The sequence below is a fragment of the Cyprinodon tularosa genome, unplaced genomic scaffold (assembly GCF_016077235.1).
Source record: "Cyprinodon tularosa strain WSP-4 unplaced genomic scaffold, ASM1607723v1 ctg429, whole genome shotgun sequence".
Classification (NCBI taxonomy): Eukaryota; Metazoa; Chordata; class Actinopteri; order Cyprinodontiformes; family Cyprinodontidae; genus Cyprinodon; species Cyprinodon tularosa.
Genome location: NW_024039151.1, coordinates 188,790 through 204,976, shown reverse-complemented (window position 1 = coordinate 204,976; position 16,187 = coordinate 188,790). Strand labels below are relative to the sequence as shown.

General features: G+C 39.3%; 1 protein-coding gene across 3 annotated transcripts in view; it reads right to left on the bottom strand.

Annotated features, from left to right (window-relative positions):
• The window catches only part of crebrf (creb3 regulatory factor), a 32,552-nt gene that overhangs the window by 6,275 nt on the left and 10,090 nt on the right, over window positions 1–16,187 (bottom strand). For 2 of the 3 annotated variants that reach the window (XM_038299418.1, XM_038299419.1), the window contains 5 exons: window positions 13,663–13,871; window positions 12,816–12,941; window positions 6,242–6,417; window positions 2,744–3,873; window positions 2,421–2,618 (listed from right to left, as the gene is read on the bottom strand). In XM_038299418.1, coding sequence (XP_038155346.1) covers window positions 2,421–2,618; window positions 2,744–3,873; window positions 6,242–6,417; window positions 12,816–12,941; window positions 13,663–13,871 — 1,839 coding nt within the window. Of the gene's footprint in view, window positions 1–2,420; window positions 2,619–2,743; window positions 3,874–6,241; window positions 6,418–12,815; window positions 12,942–13,655; window positions 13,872–16,187 lie in introns of all 3 variants that reach the window. The other variant, XM_038299420.1, reaches the window with a different exon arrangement.

The following is a 16,187-nucleotide window of genomic DNA, read 5'->3' as shown; positions in this document are numbered from 1 at the left end:
ATTCTCTTTAATGAGTACCATCCAGCAGACAATAAACATTTATAAGCTAAAACGAGCTGTCTGTGTCCTTGCTGAGTGCTTTCTTAATCCCAACCCTCAGATGTAACAAGCCTTTAATTGGCTTTTTTTTTTTTTTTCCCATTCACACAAGTCCATCAAGACTCTTTCAACACATCAGCATTATTTAAAACCGGAGGGTTTGCATAAATAGGAAGGTGGGTAATTTGCTTCAGATAGTTTTTCATTTCCTCTGCTATATAAAAGACCTGCGCATGTTAACGTGCAAAATGAAAGATGCTGATTTGATTTCAGAACATGAACATCCTCTTTTATGGTCATCATCACAGCCTCAGACACAACTAAAGGACAAAATACTGAATTAAATGGTCACGTATGGTACTTATAAAGCACTTGTGCAAGTCAGGGGCCTCCAAAGCACTTTACAATAAGTCATCATTCACCCTTTCATACACTGATGGTGCAAAGCTAGATAGTAGCCACAGCTGCACCGTGGCTCAATGACAGAAGCGAGGTGACTTAAACGGGCGCCACCCAGCCATCCGACCGCCACCATGTAGGGAGAACCAGACGCCATAAGGCTAATGTTGTCGTAGCCTAATGTGAAATGGCTAACAAAAATTTACAACGGGTGTTTATGATGTAAAAATACAAATAAATCACTTAAAAAAAAAAAAAAAATTATCTTGTCTTACCTTTAAATGGGAATGCCGTTTTTTTTTTTACATTAAGATGATGTCATAAACACTCGCTTTGTTTTTAAAAGATTTAAATAAAAAATAAAACCGCAGATGTCTGGGGGACAGTGATTCGCCTACATGTTATGAATGCTGGCGTTACATAAAGAATAAATTATGAACAGTTTAGTTCGTGCCTTCAACTCGTTGCCCATAGGAAGACGTTACTTGGATATAACCTAACGGAATATCTTCAGAACAGCTCCAAATGACACAAAACTCATATGGGTGAGTAGAACATGATGTAATAACATAAAATCAAGAGCCCAATGTAAAAAAAAAAAAAAAACAGCGTTCCCCTTTAAGTCAACATATATAGGGATGGGAATCGAAAACCGGTTCCTGTTCAGAACCGGTTCCGTATTTTCCGATTCCATGGCATCGTTTGGCAGCGCTCTGAACGATTCTTTTTTCGATTCCCGCAGCACCAGAGCCGAGAGCGCCGGCTCTGGGGAGCACGACTTATGTCACGTTTTTTACGTAAGTTACGCAACTTACGCAAGTTACGCAAGTTGGAAGAACTATTCGAGGAGGAAGACAACGAGCTGCGGTCCCTTTGTGAATCAAAGCCCCGTCTTTCCTTAGCCCAGAGGGTAGATCAGGAAATCCAGCTCTATAAAAGCTTGCCCTCCATCCCCTGCAGGGATAGCGCCACACTGTGGTGCTGGAACAAGCAAGATACGCTGCCCTTGCTATTTGGACTGGCTGAAAACTACCTCTGTGTGCAGGCTTCCTCCACCCCATCTGAGAGGTTGTTCTCCACGGCTGGAGACACCTTAAGCGCTGAAAGATCCTGTATCCTTCCAGAAAAAGCAGATATGCTCATCTTTCTGCAAAAGAACTGTTAATTTTCCCTACTACTGTTTTATAATTAGTATTTTTTGTTATTTAAAATAGGTTATTATCCCATCATTTGTTATTAGACATTGTTGGTTATTAAGTTTGTTCTTGTATTCATTTTTCATTTAAACACAGATGTTACTCCAGTTTCACATTTCCTGTGGACATCTTGATCTTTTTGAGTTTGTAAGATTGTGCAATAGTTAAGTAAACAAAGTTGATTCTGATAATCAAACTGTTTGTTCTCCTTTTTACCCCAAATTGGAATCGAAAAAAGAATTGATTAAGAATCGAATCGTTTCATAGAATCGAAAAGGGAATCGGAATCGTGAAAATCTTTTCAATTCCCAACCCTAAACATATATATATATATATATATATATATATATATATATATATATATATATATATATATATATATATATATATATATATATATATATATATATATATATATATATATTGACTTAGTCCGTACTCACGTTCTCGTGAACTGAGAAACGGCAAAAGTCTTGTGACGGAATGAAAATACTGTTGCCATGGTTATTTGGACACCTCATGGGAGCATTAAAGGTATCTATACTAATTTTGATAAGTATATATGGAGGCGAGAGTAAATAAACGTGAAGCTGGGGTCAATTCCACCAAACTGAGATACAATCACAACTTTTACTCTCTTTTTTTAACACGTCTAAAGATTTTTTTAATCAGGAGTGAATGCTAGTAAAGTGTGAGCTATCATCTGAATGTTCTTTCTCACTACCGCAAACTTTCATTAAAAAAAGATGCAGAATCACTGGATCCTATGAGTGTGTGTCTGTGTACCGTGGAGAGGCCCGTTCTTCTGGTACATGTTGCTCGGCAGCGTGTGTCTGTCCCACTCAGAGGGCTTCAGCATCCGTTCCTGTTTGGAGGGGGTGAGCTGCTCGCTGTACTCCCAGAAATAACGACGCTTGCCTCTTTTACGGCTGGAGACTCCAGCTGTCAGCCCTTTGATGTCCTCCATCAGCTCCATATCATAGCCTAAGAAATTAAATAAAATAAAAAAGAACCAGAATTGTTGAGAAAATATTTCAGAGAATCTGAGTTTTATTAACAGAATTAAAGAAAAACTGAAAAGGAGAGATTTTAATCAGAAAGGTGTCTACCTGGCTCGGAGAAGGCGTCGCTCATGTCATCATCCTTATCTGCCTCATAGTCTTCGTCTTCTTCTTCCTCTTCCTCCTCCTCCTCTTCCTCCTCATTCTCTGAAAGCTCATGCTCGCTGCCGAAACCCTCATCGTGGTCTTCGTCGTCTAAGTCGAGCCCGTCGCCCTCGTCCTCCTCTGCCTCCTCGTCATCTTCCTCCTCTTCGTCTTCCTCCAACTGCGAGTGAGCTCTGCTGCGGGTCAGGAACAGAGAGTAGTTGTGTTCCTCCTCCTTGCTCTGTTCCGGGTCTTCCATGACCAAAGCCGCGCCGCTGCCGGCACTGCATGCTGCAGCGTCAGACGGGCCACACAGAGTCTGCTTCGCATCAACCAGCGGAGGCACAGCAGACGACCTTCCTACAGGTGTCTCCCTCCGTAAAACCCCCTCGGCTTTCCTCTCGAGGCTTGCCAAGCTAGCTGAGCTGCTGGCTGTGGGGGTGGGACGGCCCACCAAGGTGGCACTTGCTGAAGTGGAGGGCTTCTCGTCTTGAGGCTGGGAAAGAGGGAGAGGCGCATCTGACCCCGTGAAATCTGCCTGGGGGATCGCCTCGCTTTGAGCTTTGGGTCCAGAACTCACACGTACTTTGGCTTTCCGGACAAAGTCAGCACTGTGAGATGTGGGACCAGCCATCTTAGCCCCTCGTCCCAGAGACTTGGGCTGAGTCTGGGTGTGGTCCTGGATGAGGCTGAGCTGGTTCTGGGTTTTAGCCATAGTCTCAGTGCTGGAAGGAACGGGTCTGGTTGCTTTTTGGGAGCTTTCAGGAAAGTCTGCGAAAAGGCTTCTGGAAGGACGGGATTGGGAAGAGGATGTGGAGCACGGGGAAGGTCGCACCAAGCTGGCACCCGGGCCTTGGAGTCTTTTGTTTTGAGAGGGGGTCAGCTGGGATGGAGGCTGGGAGCAGGGAAGCGTGAGGTCAGCGGGAGGGTAGAGAGTCTCACAGACGGGCAGTGAATCCTCGCTGTTGAGCTGAGCCAGCGTCGGGGTTCGACTGATCACCTCCTCATCCTGGTAGGGACTGGAGAAGTCATCCAGGCCAAGGAAGTCTACCTCTTTGGTTCCCCAGATGTCACAGCTGGCCAGTCGTGTGTATCTGTGCATGATTAAAACATATAATCATGTTGAATAAGCGTTTGTTCCCCATTTGCTCCGGGTTTAAACACATCTACCTTCTAAGATCTTGAAATATTTCAACATACTTATTGATGCAAGTAACAGTTTCTACAGTTTTTCTTGCATATCATCTCAAACCTGCAGGGCCCACAGCTGTAAACAAACACTTCTTTTCAATGCGTTAGTGTTATGTGCGTCAGGCACATTCATTATTTATTAATTTTTTCTTCTAGTGTTGCATAGACCTTAGTTGAATCACTTATTTTTTAGAGTCTTGATAATTCTTTTTTCTTTTGTAAATCGATTATGTTAATTTGTGGGATATTGGTCCGCTTATAGGCGGGGTTTCCACCTGTTAGTCTCTCTCTCTCTCTCTCCCTCCCAGGGTTCTGAGCGATTCACCGTCACAGAGAGCGCGTCCTGACGCAATGCGCACGTCTCCTGTCTTTGTAGGCCGCCGCTGACCTCTCCAGCCTGCCATGCGGTAATTTTGTTCGTTAGCCTTTGTTTTTTGCTAATTTTTTGTAACTTTGACCTGATCGGACCGGTTGTCCTGTTTTCGTTCTTATTTATTTTTATTAGAGTTTTAACCGTTAGTTCGTTACTAGCAGAGACTTTGACGGCCCTGTATAGGGTGGGGCCCTCTGCAGTAACGTTTTGTTTCTTTGGATCGGCTCACCAGGTCCAACTTTCTGTTCATACTTTTTTTTTGTTTTTTTACTTTTTTCTTTCTTAGAGTTTTTTTTATTTGGACACGAGGAATTGGGGGAAAAATCTGACTCTTTTTTTTGTCTCTTTGCGAAAAAAAAAAACACCTGATCTAAAAAGAAGTTCCAGAGATTAAAAATAAAATAATTATTTTGAACCTCATGTTTGTCTCTATGTTGTGGCCTGGGTGGTCGTAACAGTTAGTAAACTTAAAGTAGACTGAAGAACTAGTGGTTCCTAGAATTTCTAAAAATAGAATGGGAGGCAGATCTTTTAGTTATCAGGCTCTTCTCCTGTGGAACCAACTACCAGTTTTAGTCCGTGAGGCAGACACCCTGTCTTCTTTAAGGCTAGGCTTAAATCTTTCCTTTTTGAAAAAGCTTATAGTTAGAGCGGCTCAGGTTATCCTTAGCTATCTCTATAGTTATGCTGCTATAGGCTTAGACTGCTGGAGGACATAGGGACCCCAATTTCATCATTCTATCTCTACTCTCCCACTCTGCAGAATCTGGTAGTTCAATGTCTAACGTTATGCTCTCTCTGCTTTTCTCAAAGTAGCTCTTTGTTGATCTAAATATGATGCAAAAAAATTGCAAAAGTTGAACCAACTAATTATAAATGTATATTGTCATTTCTTCAGTTTTTTAAGCTCTGCAATTAAAAAAGGGCACAGTGTGTGATTCAAACAGAGCTTTAAGGCTTTTTATATACGTATATATATATTTTTTTTTATTCAACAATGAAAAATTATGTTAACCTGCTTGTATAACTGTGGCCTGTATATTTTGTAATTCTTGCCTGAACTGCTACAATGCCCCAAGCAAAACAGCAGATGTCCACCTTGTTTTTCTCTTTGTTTTGGGAATCAGTTTAATGTTTCCCAGAGTCAGATTCCTGGGAACGGCAGAACATTTTTATACGACAGCAATTCCAAGAAAAAAAGCAGAAAGATCACAGGATGTTTCTTCACTGGATCTGGGAGCAAGCTGATCCGCCTTCAGCTTCTACACTCAGAACCCAGAAGAAAGAGCAGTTAACGGGACCATTTTCACTAAAACAGCACTTTTTAAAAAAAAGAGCTTACTTTTTTGATCACTTAGTTGTTGCTATAAGGAATGTTACTCTTTTCACGTGTTTCGGTAAAATAAATTCAACTAAACATCTATACAGGCAGTACCTTCCTACAAACAGAAGGATTTAATCACAGCAGCCCCCCAATCACTTAACACCATGAAGCAACATTTAGCTTCATTGTTTTTTTCAATGCTGTTGATCCACTATTGGTCTCCCGTAAGTCTCTGAGGATTTTCCGAACTGCAGGATTCATACAGCGGTTCATTAACAGACGGATTCACTGTGTTTGCTAATTTACAGACTTCGGAGAGGAGACTTGTTGCACCAGGGTTTGTTCTGTGGTACCGAAAACATGTGCAGGTGACTTTTCAGATGCTTTTGTAGAAACATTTGTAAAACTACAGGCCATTAGACAATTGTTTTATAACACAATCTTATAAAAGAAAATGTTTTGTCACCAAATAACCAGATGTGAAAAAGAACAGGTGGTATAAAAAAAAAAAAAAAAAAAAAGATGACATCACAGGAAATTAGAAAGATGCCACAACAGATAAAACGTCTGGTACCTGGTGAGGTCTTCCCAGTACGAGTCCCACTGTTCGAAAGCTGAGGTGCTGTGCACCGCTTCACACTCCACCAGCCCCATGAGCTGATCCACTCCTCCCTCCACTTCTTTGCCTCCATCTCCAATGCCCACCACGCTGTCCCCACAGGGACTCTGCTGGTGGCTCATGTCTGTGTCCTGTAGAGAAACAAGAGAAAACTAAAATAAAAAACACAGCTGGTGAATTAGAGCTAAAGCACTGATTTATAGGTGGAAGTCTGATCCAAAGTCAGCTTCTTTGTTTTTGTTGTTTATACTCGAGCTATTTTTTAAGTATTTTTTTAGGTTGCTAGAGATCAGCTGAAAACGCAGGAAATAATGGTGATATAGCTGTTCTATCAAACATAGATAACATAAATAATATATTCACATCTTTAAAAAACACAACTAAATATGACTTTACTTTTGGCACGTCGTGCAATCTTACTCAGCTGGAAAGATGCCTCCCCACCATCTCATTCACAGTGGCTGCAAGATATTATGTCTTGTCTAAAACTCAAAAAGATCAGGTACTCACTTAAACAGTCTCTTGATACATTTGAAAATTTGTGGGGCCATTTCTTGAAAGCATTTCCAGCTCTTTAATTGCTCAGACAAGCTCAACGGCACTGATTCTACCTTAGGCGGGTCCTGAATGCTGTGGAGTGATGATATAGTTTCGGCAGTGACTGGATGGGTGATGGGGAAGGGGTTATTTTGTTTGTTTTATTGTATTATATCTTTGTGCTTCATTACTTGACTTGTTTTATTGTAGTTGTCATGCTACTTTCTCTATTTGTCAAGTTTATATATCTTTTACTTGAACACACTTTTGTATGAGCAACTTGTTCAACTGGCTTCTATAAGCCTGCCTTGCAACACAATATAACTGTGCTCTGTTTTTTGTTTATGTAAAACTCAATAAAAAATATCTTGAGTAAAAAAAAAAATAAATAAATAAATATGAAAAGCTTGCAGAGCAATAGTTCTCAGTAACAACTGGATGAGGAGTAGAGCTGCTTAAAGGAATAGTACACCCAAAACATGATTAGCCTTCATTTTCTACTCACCCCCACGCTGAACAACACTCTGGAGTACTTTTTTGATATCTCAAATGCATCTGGAGATCTGGGAGGCTTTTTGCTGTCTGCTGACATTCAAATAATGGAGGTCTATGGCGCCCGAGACAGAAAGGTCCATAAAAGTCCACAAAAACGTGTCAATATTCCTCCATACTGCCCGTCCAATGTATTCCAAGTGTCCTGATTGGGTAGCGTCCAGAATTTACTCGAAACTAAGTCATTTAGAATGTTTTTAGAGCATAAACAGTAGTGTATAGGATTTCCTGAAAGCGCGAGCCTGCATGTTCACGATGCTACGGAAGCCGGCAGACCAAACCAGATGAAAGTGCGCATTCAGCGTCTGCTCTGCCGATAATGCAAGCGTAGAAGAAGAAATGTGCTGTTTACCTGTGCAAAGAAAGAAACAACGAAAGAAAAATGTCTGAGGACTTCAGTGTTGAGGAAGAGCATGAGTTCTTTGCCGAGCTGAATGCGCACTTTCATCTGGTTTGGTCTGCCGCGGTTTCCGTAGACTCATGAATGAGCTTTCAGGAAATCCTATACACTACTGTTTATGCTCTAAAAACATTCTAAATGACTTCCTTTCGAGTAAATTCTGGACGCTACCCACTCAGGACACTTGGAATACATTGGACGAGCAGTATGGAGGAATATTGACACGTTTTTTGTGGACTTTTATGGACCTTTCTGTCTCGGGCACCATAGACCTCCATTATTGTGAATGTCAGCAGACAGCAAGAAGCCTCCCAGATCTCCAGATGCATTTGAGATATCAAAAAAGTACTCCAGAGTGTTGTTCAGCATGGGGGTGAGTAGAAAATGAAGGCTAATCATGTTTTGGGTGTACTATTCCTTTAACAACACTTATTCTTGGAATCCAGCTTCTTTTCAAGAACTATAATCCATAATAACATTTCAACAATTTCAAAACTTTTAACACTATAGAATTTTAATACAACTAAATGTGTTTCCCAGCTGGTGGTTATGATCACCTAAGTGGCAAAGCTTTTTCAATTTACGTAATTAGTGATAATATGAAGAACAAAACAGAATTTGCCTGCAATAACTTCACCTGAACTGGAAAGCATGTATGCTGATCACTTATCTGCTACAGCAGCAGCTCGGCTTCACTTTAGTCTATATCCGACTCATTTAGGCGTAATTTTCAATCATCTATCACAACAGGGTTACCATAATAACTGATGGAGTTTATAATGAGTTACAGTGAATAACTTATAAAATTAATTCACTTAAAACAGAGAATAATTCATCTTAAACCTTTTAATAAACTAGTTTTTACCAAATATCTTTTTTTTGAAGTCATGTGGCTTTAATCCATGAAGCAGACTAAAAAGGAGACCGATCGCATGTCCCAGCATCCAGTGAACGTGTCTGTTACAGAGCAGGAAATCGAATGCGCAGCAGTGGATCACTATTGTTTAGTCTGGAGCGGGAAGTTAATTGAAGCGGACACCTGTAGCTGACAGCTAGAAGAGTTTCTGTTTAAACCTGCTATGAAGCCTGACAAATGCATCGAGGATGTCAAACAACGGGGTAACAGGCCTCTGTGTTTGAAATTCCAGTGGAAATTCTGGCAAAGAGCTCCATATTTTATTTATATTTAGAGTTCTTTTAAAAAAATAAAAAAGGAGGGAAGCTGTTCTCTGCAGAAAATGTAGATTTTAATCCTGATTGGTTAGCTTTGATGTCATCACTACAGATACACATCAGAAACTAAAAGTAATACTCGTTCAAATACTAGCATGAGACATATTTATCAACAGAAACACATTTTTATGGAGGAGCCTATACTAAATAAATTATTCAAATTTTTTAATTCCAAAAAGCTCAGCTTTGAATACAAATTTTTATATAATTGGATAGCTAACATGGTCTGATAATGTTTTATATAACGTCTCTAAGGCAACTTTCACACTGATCAGATCTGATTTTTTTGCCCATATCGACCTTTTTCCATTGACTCAATTCTGACCTTTTCCTTCTTTTTTTCCTCTCCAAACAACCTTGAATTGTGCCGCTGCCATATGTGGTATGGAGATGTATCTTATAGCTTTTAAACAGCCTGCAGTCTAAAGGATCATGTCGTATTTCATCAGACTTTGATGTCATCACCCAGACTTCACACAGAATCGTCTCATTGTTCCACAAAAACACATTACCAATAGTTCTGCTCTCATTTTTTTTTTAACCTTACCTCATCTTGTGATGTGATCATAATACTGTTGGCTCCAGTTATTCAACAGCTTATACTAACACAGAGATACTACATCTGACATTCCCTAAACAGTTTGCTTCTGTGTGACGAGGGGCATGTTGGCGCTGTAAAGCATTTGGAAAGGAATCTCATGGTGACTGCATTTAAGTAGTAGTCTGAACAAACATTTCAGAAAAACCTCAGATATTTGCAAAAAAATCTGAGTTGAGCATCAAGACCTGCAGCTGTAAGCAAGGCTTTGTTTAATTCTGTTTATATGCAGTAAGTATTGTGAGGAATGTCTGTCATCAGCAGGAAAATGGGCGTATTGAAAGGAATACTGGCTTTGGTCTTAATGAATGTCACACAAAGTCAGATGCTGCATGCTTAGCTGCAAGATTTCAAACATACCAGAGGAAAAATAGGTTTTATCAGCATTTTAATTAGGAAAGACAAGGTATCCCAAAGCATCTGCAAGGTAATCTGGTGATTTTAGGGTTTTAATTTCAAGATCTCCAGCAGTTTAACTTTGTAGTAGTTAAACTATATAAAGAGCTGTTAGTGGATAAGGTAAAAAAGAAAAAAGCTCAGAGAACGGCAACAATTTGTGATGTTTTTAACTCAGAAACTTAGGTTTTTTACAGTTCTCACATTCTGAGAACCAGAGCCACAGCATGAATAAAGAATCAACCATGCATTTGTTCAAAAAAAAAAAAAATAAAAACTAATGGAAGAAGAACCAAAGCACAATAAGATTGGTACATCAGCCAATCAATATTAGCCTTTTTTCCCCAAATTGGCATCGGCCAATACCTGGATATGTGCTCCATCAGCATTCAGCAGCCATGCCTTAGGATCACGTGAAGAGTATGCTATCCATGGTTAACATTTTGTTTGTTTTGGTAATAAATGTTTCTTTTGTGTTTAATTGAGAATTGTGCAACATTTGTTACTAATGCCTCTATAGAAAAATGAACAATCGTCTGCATTGTTTAAAAAAAAGGGGGATTTTGGTTCTACTATTGGAGATTTAAATGCATTTTACCCTGTTTAAAACATGGAGAAATAATTTGAGACTTTCTATGACAGAATCACTAGTGGGCTACCATTAGTGTTGCTTATGGTGTTAGATATTTAATCAGTTCTGTGTTAGGAGGTAACATAATACCTTTAGGTAAAGACCAGGATGAGCAGTTGTGTGCTGACAGAGTGCAGAGGGGAGTGTTTTCACACAGCACAGCTCAGCTAGAGAAGATGCTTACAAATAAACTTCTGGTGCTACGTTGGAGTTTACCGTCTGCACCTTTGAATAAAGCCTCCCACCGGGGCTCTTTTTGCATGACTTGTAGGATTTCTCACTGCAACATTAACAACAGTTACCTGCTGATCTAAAAGCTGACGGAAACAGGTTCTTGCACCAGTATTCTCCCACAAACCTCTGAAAGCTTCTATTAAATAATTAGTCTGTGAAAGGTTACACCTTTTAACATAATTTTTTATTCAATTACAGTATTCTGATTATTAATAAATTAACCAGAAAAACAGTCATCAAATTAATCAGTTTGTTCAATGATTAGTAGATATTGCCCCAATTCAAAATGAGTATTCTGACTAGCTGTCAATGCAAGCAGGTTTATTTTTCTAGATGTGTAAAAGATTTAAACACTTTAGCCGATTTACAGTGACCCCAAAGAAGGAACGCTTTATTTCTTGTACAAACAAAAAGCAATACATTCAACCAGTGAATGTGTTGAGAGCAATTTGCTAAGATTGTGCTCACACTTGATAATAAGTCCAAAAGACTTCCCAACTTAAAGAGGATTTCAACATGGAGCATTTTGGAGGGCAGATTGGATTCAATTTACAACAGCACTGCACACAGATGACAGGTAAGATGGCCATGTGGAGAAGATAGGTGTGGATGAGTAAAGAAAAAGTCACCAATAACAGCGATGATGTGTTGAAATGATCAAGATGCAAGAAAATGTTGTTTCAAGGAGCATTTCCCAAGAATAAATTGCTTAATAAGTATGGTTTTTTCCGCTTTTTTATTTTTTTTAATGTTCCCATGTCCTCAGACACTGTCTGTCACCCGTCATTGTAACTGTGTCGCCTTCAGGCCACAAATGACAGCAGAAATTTACTATAGATGCAGAAACTATGCGTGCAATTAATTTTAAGGTTTGATAAAAAACAATGAGGACCGGGGTAGGCCTTCACATTTGCATATCACCCCCCTCTTTTATTTTCTGATGAGTATATGTCCAGTTTATTAATGATGGCAAAAACGCTTCATGAACGGCGCTATTTTACTCATGTCAAAGGTGCATTTTTGCTGCAGCTAAACAGACAATGTTTTTGAACACAAAAACCATTAATGAGTCAGAGTCTTAGGCTACGTTCACACTGCAGGCCTTGATGCACAATTCCGATTTTTTTGTGAAATCCGATTTTTTCGCGTTGCCGTTCATATTTACAAATATATGCGACTTTTATGTGATCCTGTGTGAACTGCAGTCATACAACGCAAGTGTCCCGCCTGCGCAGTAGAGGATGCAATGATGTCACAGGCCAGCGTGCTCTTTTTTTCCAGAAGTAAACATGGATGTAGTACCGGCGCGCATCTAGCGGTCTTTTCCAACTATAAAAACACAATCTTTTCAATATGTTTAAACATAAATACTGCTCCCCGCATCATCATCTGCCATGGTCGTTGTTTTTCTTGCTGCTTCTGCGCAGCAAGACGCATAATAGTGACGTTTGTCGGGTATTAATGACGTTCAGGTCGGATGAATGCGACCTGGCCGTTCAGACATGGGTCGCATTTGAAAAGATCAGATTCGTATCGGATTCAGGACCACATAGCCAAGTGGCCTGGGTCGCATTGGAAAAAAAAACGGATCTGTGTCGTTCAGACTGTCATGAAAAGATCAGATCCAGGTCGCATATGGGAAAAAAAATCGGATTTGGGTCACTTCAGGCTGCAGTGTGAACGTAGCCTTAGAGTAGCACTATTAAATGACAAATTAGTGACATTGTTTAATGACAATTTTTTTTGCATAATTTAAGAAGGCAGCTTACAACTACCAAAGTTAGACTACAATTGGATGTAAATTAGTGATAGCATTATGTCAGCAGTTTTAAATTTTGTAAGGAGAAAATAGACTCAAAGCATGGATGATAAAGTTTGAAACCAGATTGCTGGATGGTTGTGGGTTTGTGGATTTATTTTACGTGTGTGTTCCGTCATGTTCACTCACCAGCTCGTACATGAAATCTGGGTCAGAGCTGGTGGCCAGCAACTCTGTGCTGGTTAGGGCCTGGTCAGCGAATGAGTAGTTCTGAAAGGCGTCCCCAAAGGGAGGCTCCATCCCACTGACGCTGGGCTGTAGGGTAATAGAGAGAGAAAACACACATACCAAGTGAGCAACAAGGATAAAGAATTGAATACACTGTGTTATGTTAAAGCAACAGTGTGTAGGTTTTGATCCAAATAAGAGCTGAATTTGAGACATATTAAATTAATTTTCAGGTCAATATACAGCACTTCTATTGATGCTCCATGCAATCTCCCATATAACAAAAGATGGTCAGATCTGTCATTAAATGAGTCATGTTACGCAGAGCACCACTTTACAGCTTCCCTTCAACATGAGAGCTAAACAAGCTAAAGCTAAATGTGATATAAGGGTTTGATCTCCTTTTAGATTTATGTCATCAGTCCCAAAAACAATTAATTTGACTGATATTTCTTACTCTTATTATGTGTGCTTTGAAAAGATACTAAACTTACAGTTACACAAGCAAGTTCTTGATAGGGATAGTTCGATACATGCCAAATATTGTGTTATAACCGAAAAAAATGATCTAATACAGTTCAAATTAAACTAATATTTGGCCATTTACACAGCGCTTCTTTACTGCTAGACCATCTAAATCTTGTGATCTTCTCTGTCAGCATCGGCTTATTTTTTTTTTCAAGCATTTAAATACAAGAATTATCAAATATTTTCACTAGATTCATTTAAAAAGGAATAAAACAGACATCATGATGACTGTGCGTATGTATCTACATGTAAACATGAATTATCTTGTTATACCTCTTACCTGAGGCATTGCCAGGCACAGCTTAGAGCAGCGGCGGGAACCTCTGGGTCTCCTGTCCAGTCCCCCTGCTCTGAGTTGATCAGCACAATAAAACACTGCAGGGGGAGATGACCACAAAGTTCTGGGGGGGGTGCAGCCTTCAAGGCTGTGAAGAAAGGGCAAAAAGCGTCTGGTCTGTCGTTTGTTGCGTTTCTCCGTATGCCTTAGGTCTAGTGAAAAACACAGAAGAAAACAATAAGTAAGATAACCAAAGCTTTGGATTAATATGCCAAAAAAGACATGAAAAAAAAACTCCTTGATGTCAAGTACATAGTATGAATATTCTTTTCTACTTGGAACAAAAAACATTTCCAGCAACCAAGAAAGAAACATTTAATGAGCTGTATGTATACAGGGTGGAAAATTAACACATAGAATAGAATAGAATTCAACTTTATTGTCATTACACTATCACAAGTACAGAGCAACGAAATTCCCTCTCTGCATTTGACCCATCCCCTTGGCAGAGGTGTCAAGTATCGCAGTACAAATACTTCGTTATTGTACTTAAGTACACTATTTAGGTATCTATACTTTACTCCATTACTTATTTTTCTTCCTACTTCTGACTTCTACTCATTGCATTTTCACACAGGTATCTGTACTTTCTATTCCTAACTTTTTTAAAACAAACGTTACTCGTTACTCTTGGCTTTGGTTTAATGTTTATAAATATTTATTTCACATCATCCAATGCAGATCATTGGCTCCATCCACATCTAGTGAAAACTAGTGCAATTGTATGAGTCATATAATGCAAACACTCATTGGTTAGCTAAAGGAAATCATCAGAAGCAAGCAGGTGTTCTTCAAACTGCAAACGTGAATTGTCTATGCCATGCTAGAATGTCGGATTCAGAAAAAGATGTTGAAATGTCTGAAAGGTCGGACACAGGGGCGAGCGTATCGGGAGATGGAGACCAGCAAGACCGCCCTCATCCTTGGCCCTATCTCAAAGAATTTTTCGAAAAAAAATGGCTTTCAGTTCATAAAGTGGCATCTGGCTGTTTTTTCAAACGATTACTTTATATTTTTATACTTTAAGTAGTTTTTGGAGCAGTTACTTTTTCACTTTTACTTGGGTAAAGAGGTCAAGTTGATATTTCAACTTTTACCAGAGTGTTTTCAAACTGCGGTATCTATACTTCTGCTTAAATAACAAATGTGTGAACTTTTGACACCACTTTCCCTTGGGAAGCAGTGGGCTGCCACTGTTGGCGCCCTGGCACCAGTCTGGGTTTAAGGGTCTTGCTCAGGGACCCAGAGTGGCAGTCTTGGGGAGTGTGGGGGACTTGAACTCAGAACCTCCGAGACCAAAGTGCAATGTTCTAGCCACTAGGCCACCACTCCCCTGATTTAGAAACAATCACAAATGATGGACGTTGATCAGGACATATGCATGTTATTGGCAGCAGGTATCTCTTATTTAAAAGAATTTTATATTTTTTAAATACTTATTGTTTTGAAGGGTAGCTAGACAGACTTATTATCTGTTGTTTCTGTTTTCTGTGACCCAAAAGCAGAAATACAGTAATTGTTAAAAGTCCATCCATTTGTTTAGTACCACATTACCCATGATGCATCTGTTCATTTTGTAGTTCCAATTTCATGTCGCTAAGCAAGTTGTTTTGTTCTGTGCTTCTGGGTGGTTCGGTGGCATAAAAATAGCATCCACCGTTAATCCTTCCTTAATTCAGTGTATATGAAACCTGTGTGCGTTTTTTACAACGCAACTATACATTTCATGTCTGATATTGTGTTTTATGTACATTATTATATCAGGGGGTGAAATCGTCCTCGTGTTTCTCTGGTTACTGACAATGCAAGAGTTCACTTACTTAATAACTCAAGTTCCTTGTTATACTTTGCCAGATATATTGTAATTTTATTAGTATATGAGGGCATTACCGTTCATTTCATATTTTCTGACTGCTTTTGTCAGTTGTATGTTTATTGCATTTGACCGATAATGCATGTGAGGTGTTAATCTAGTGGATTTCTATGGTACTACAGGCTGTTTTCATTCTGCATCTATATGTACCCGTTTTGCCTGCATGGCTATAAATATATACCTTTAGTTTTTCTTCTGTTTCAGATAACCACACATTCACATGCTAAACCAAATATAAACCTCATCATCATCTGTACCATCATCTCCAATGTACCTGCTTCTATTCCATCAATAAACCTTCTAAGCTGCACCAATTGAGTCGACATATTCCTTCTGACTGAGGAAGATTCAATTGATGAGAAATCTGAAATTAGTGCAAATTAAACATACAGTCTTCTATAGTAATACTTTTGGGTCTTAGGCATATACAATGTCATTTAGAAAAAATCTAAAGATAAAACAAAGAAAACAATATTTTCCTGTTAAAATAAAGAAACATATGACAAACGTTTGTCCAGCTAATGTTTTTTAGCCCTGAAAAGAACTTTTGCACCAAGCACAATCAGCAGACATAAACTCTATTGTAAGCCGTTGC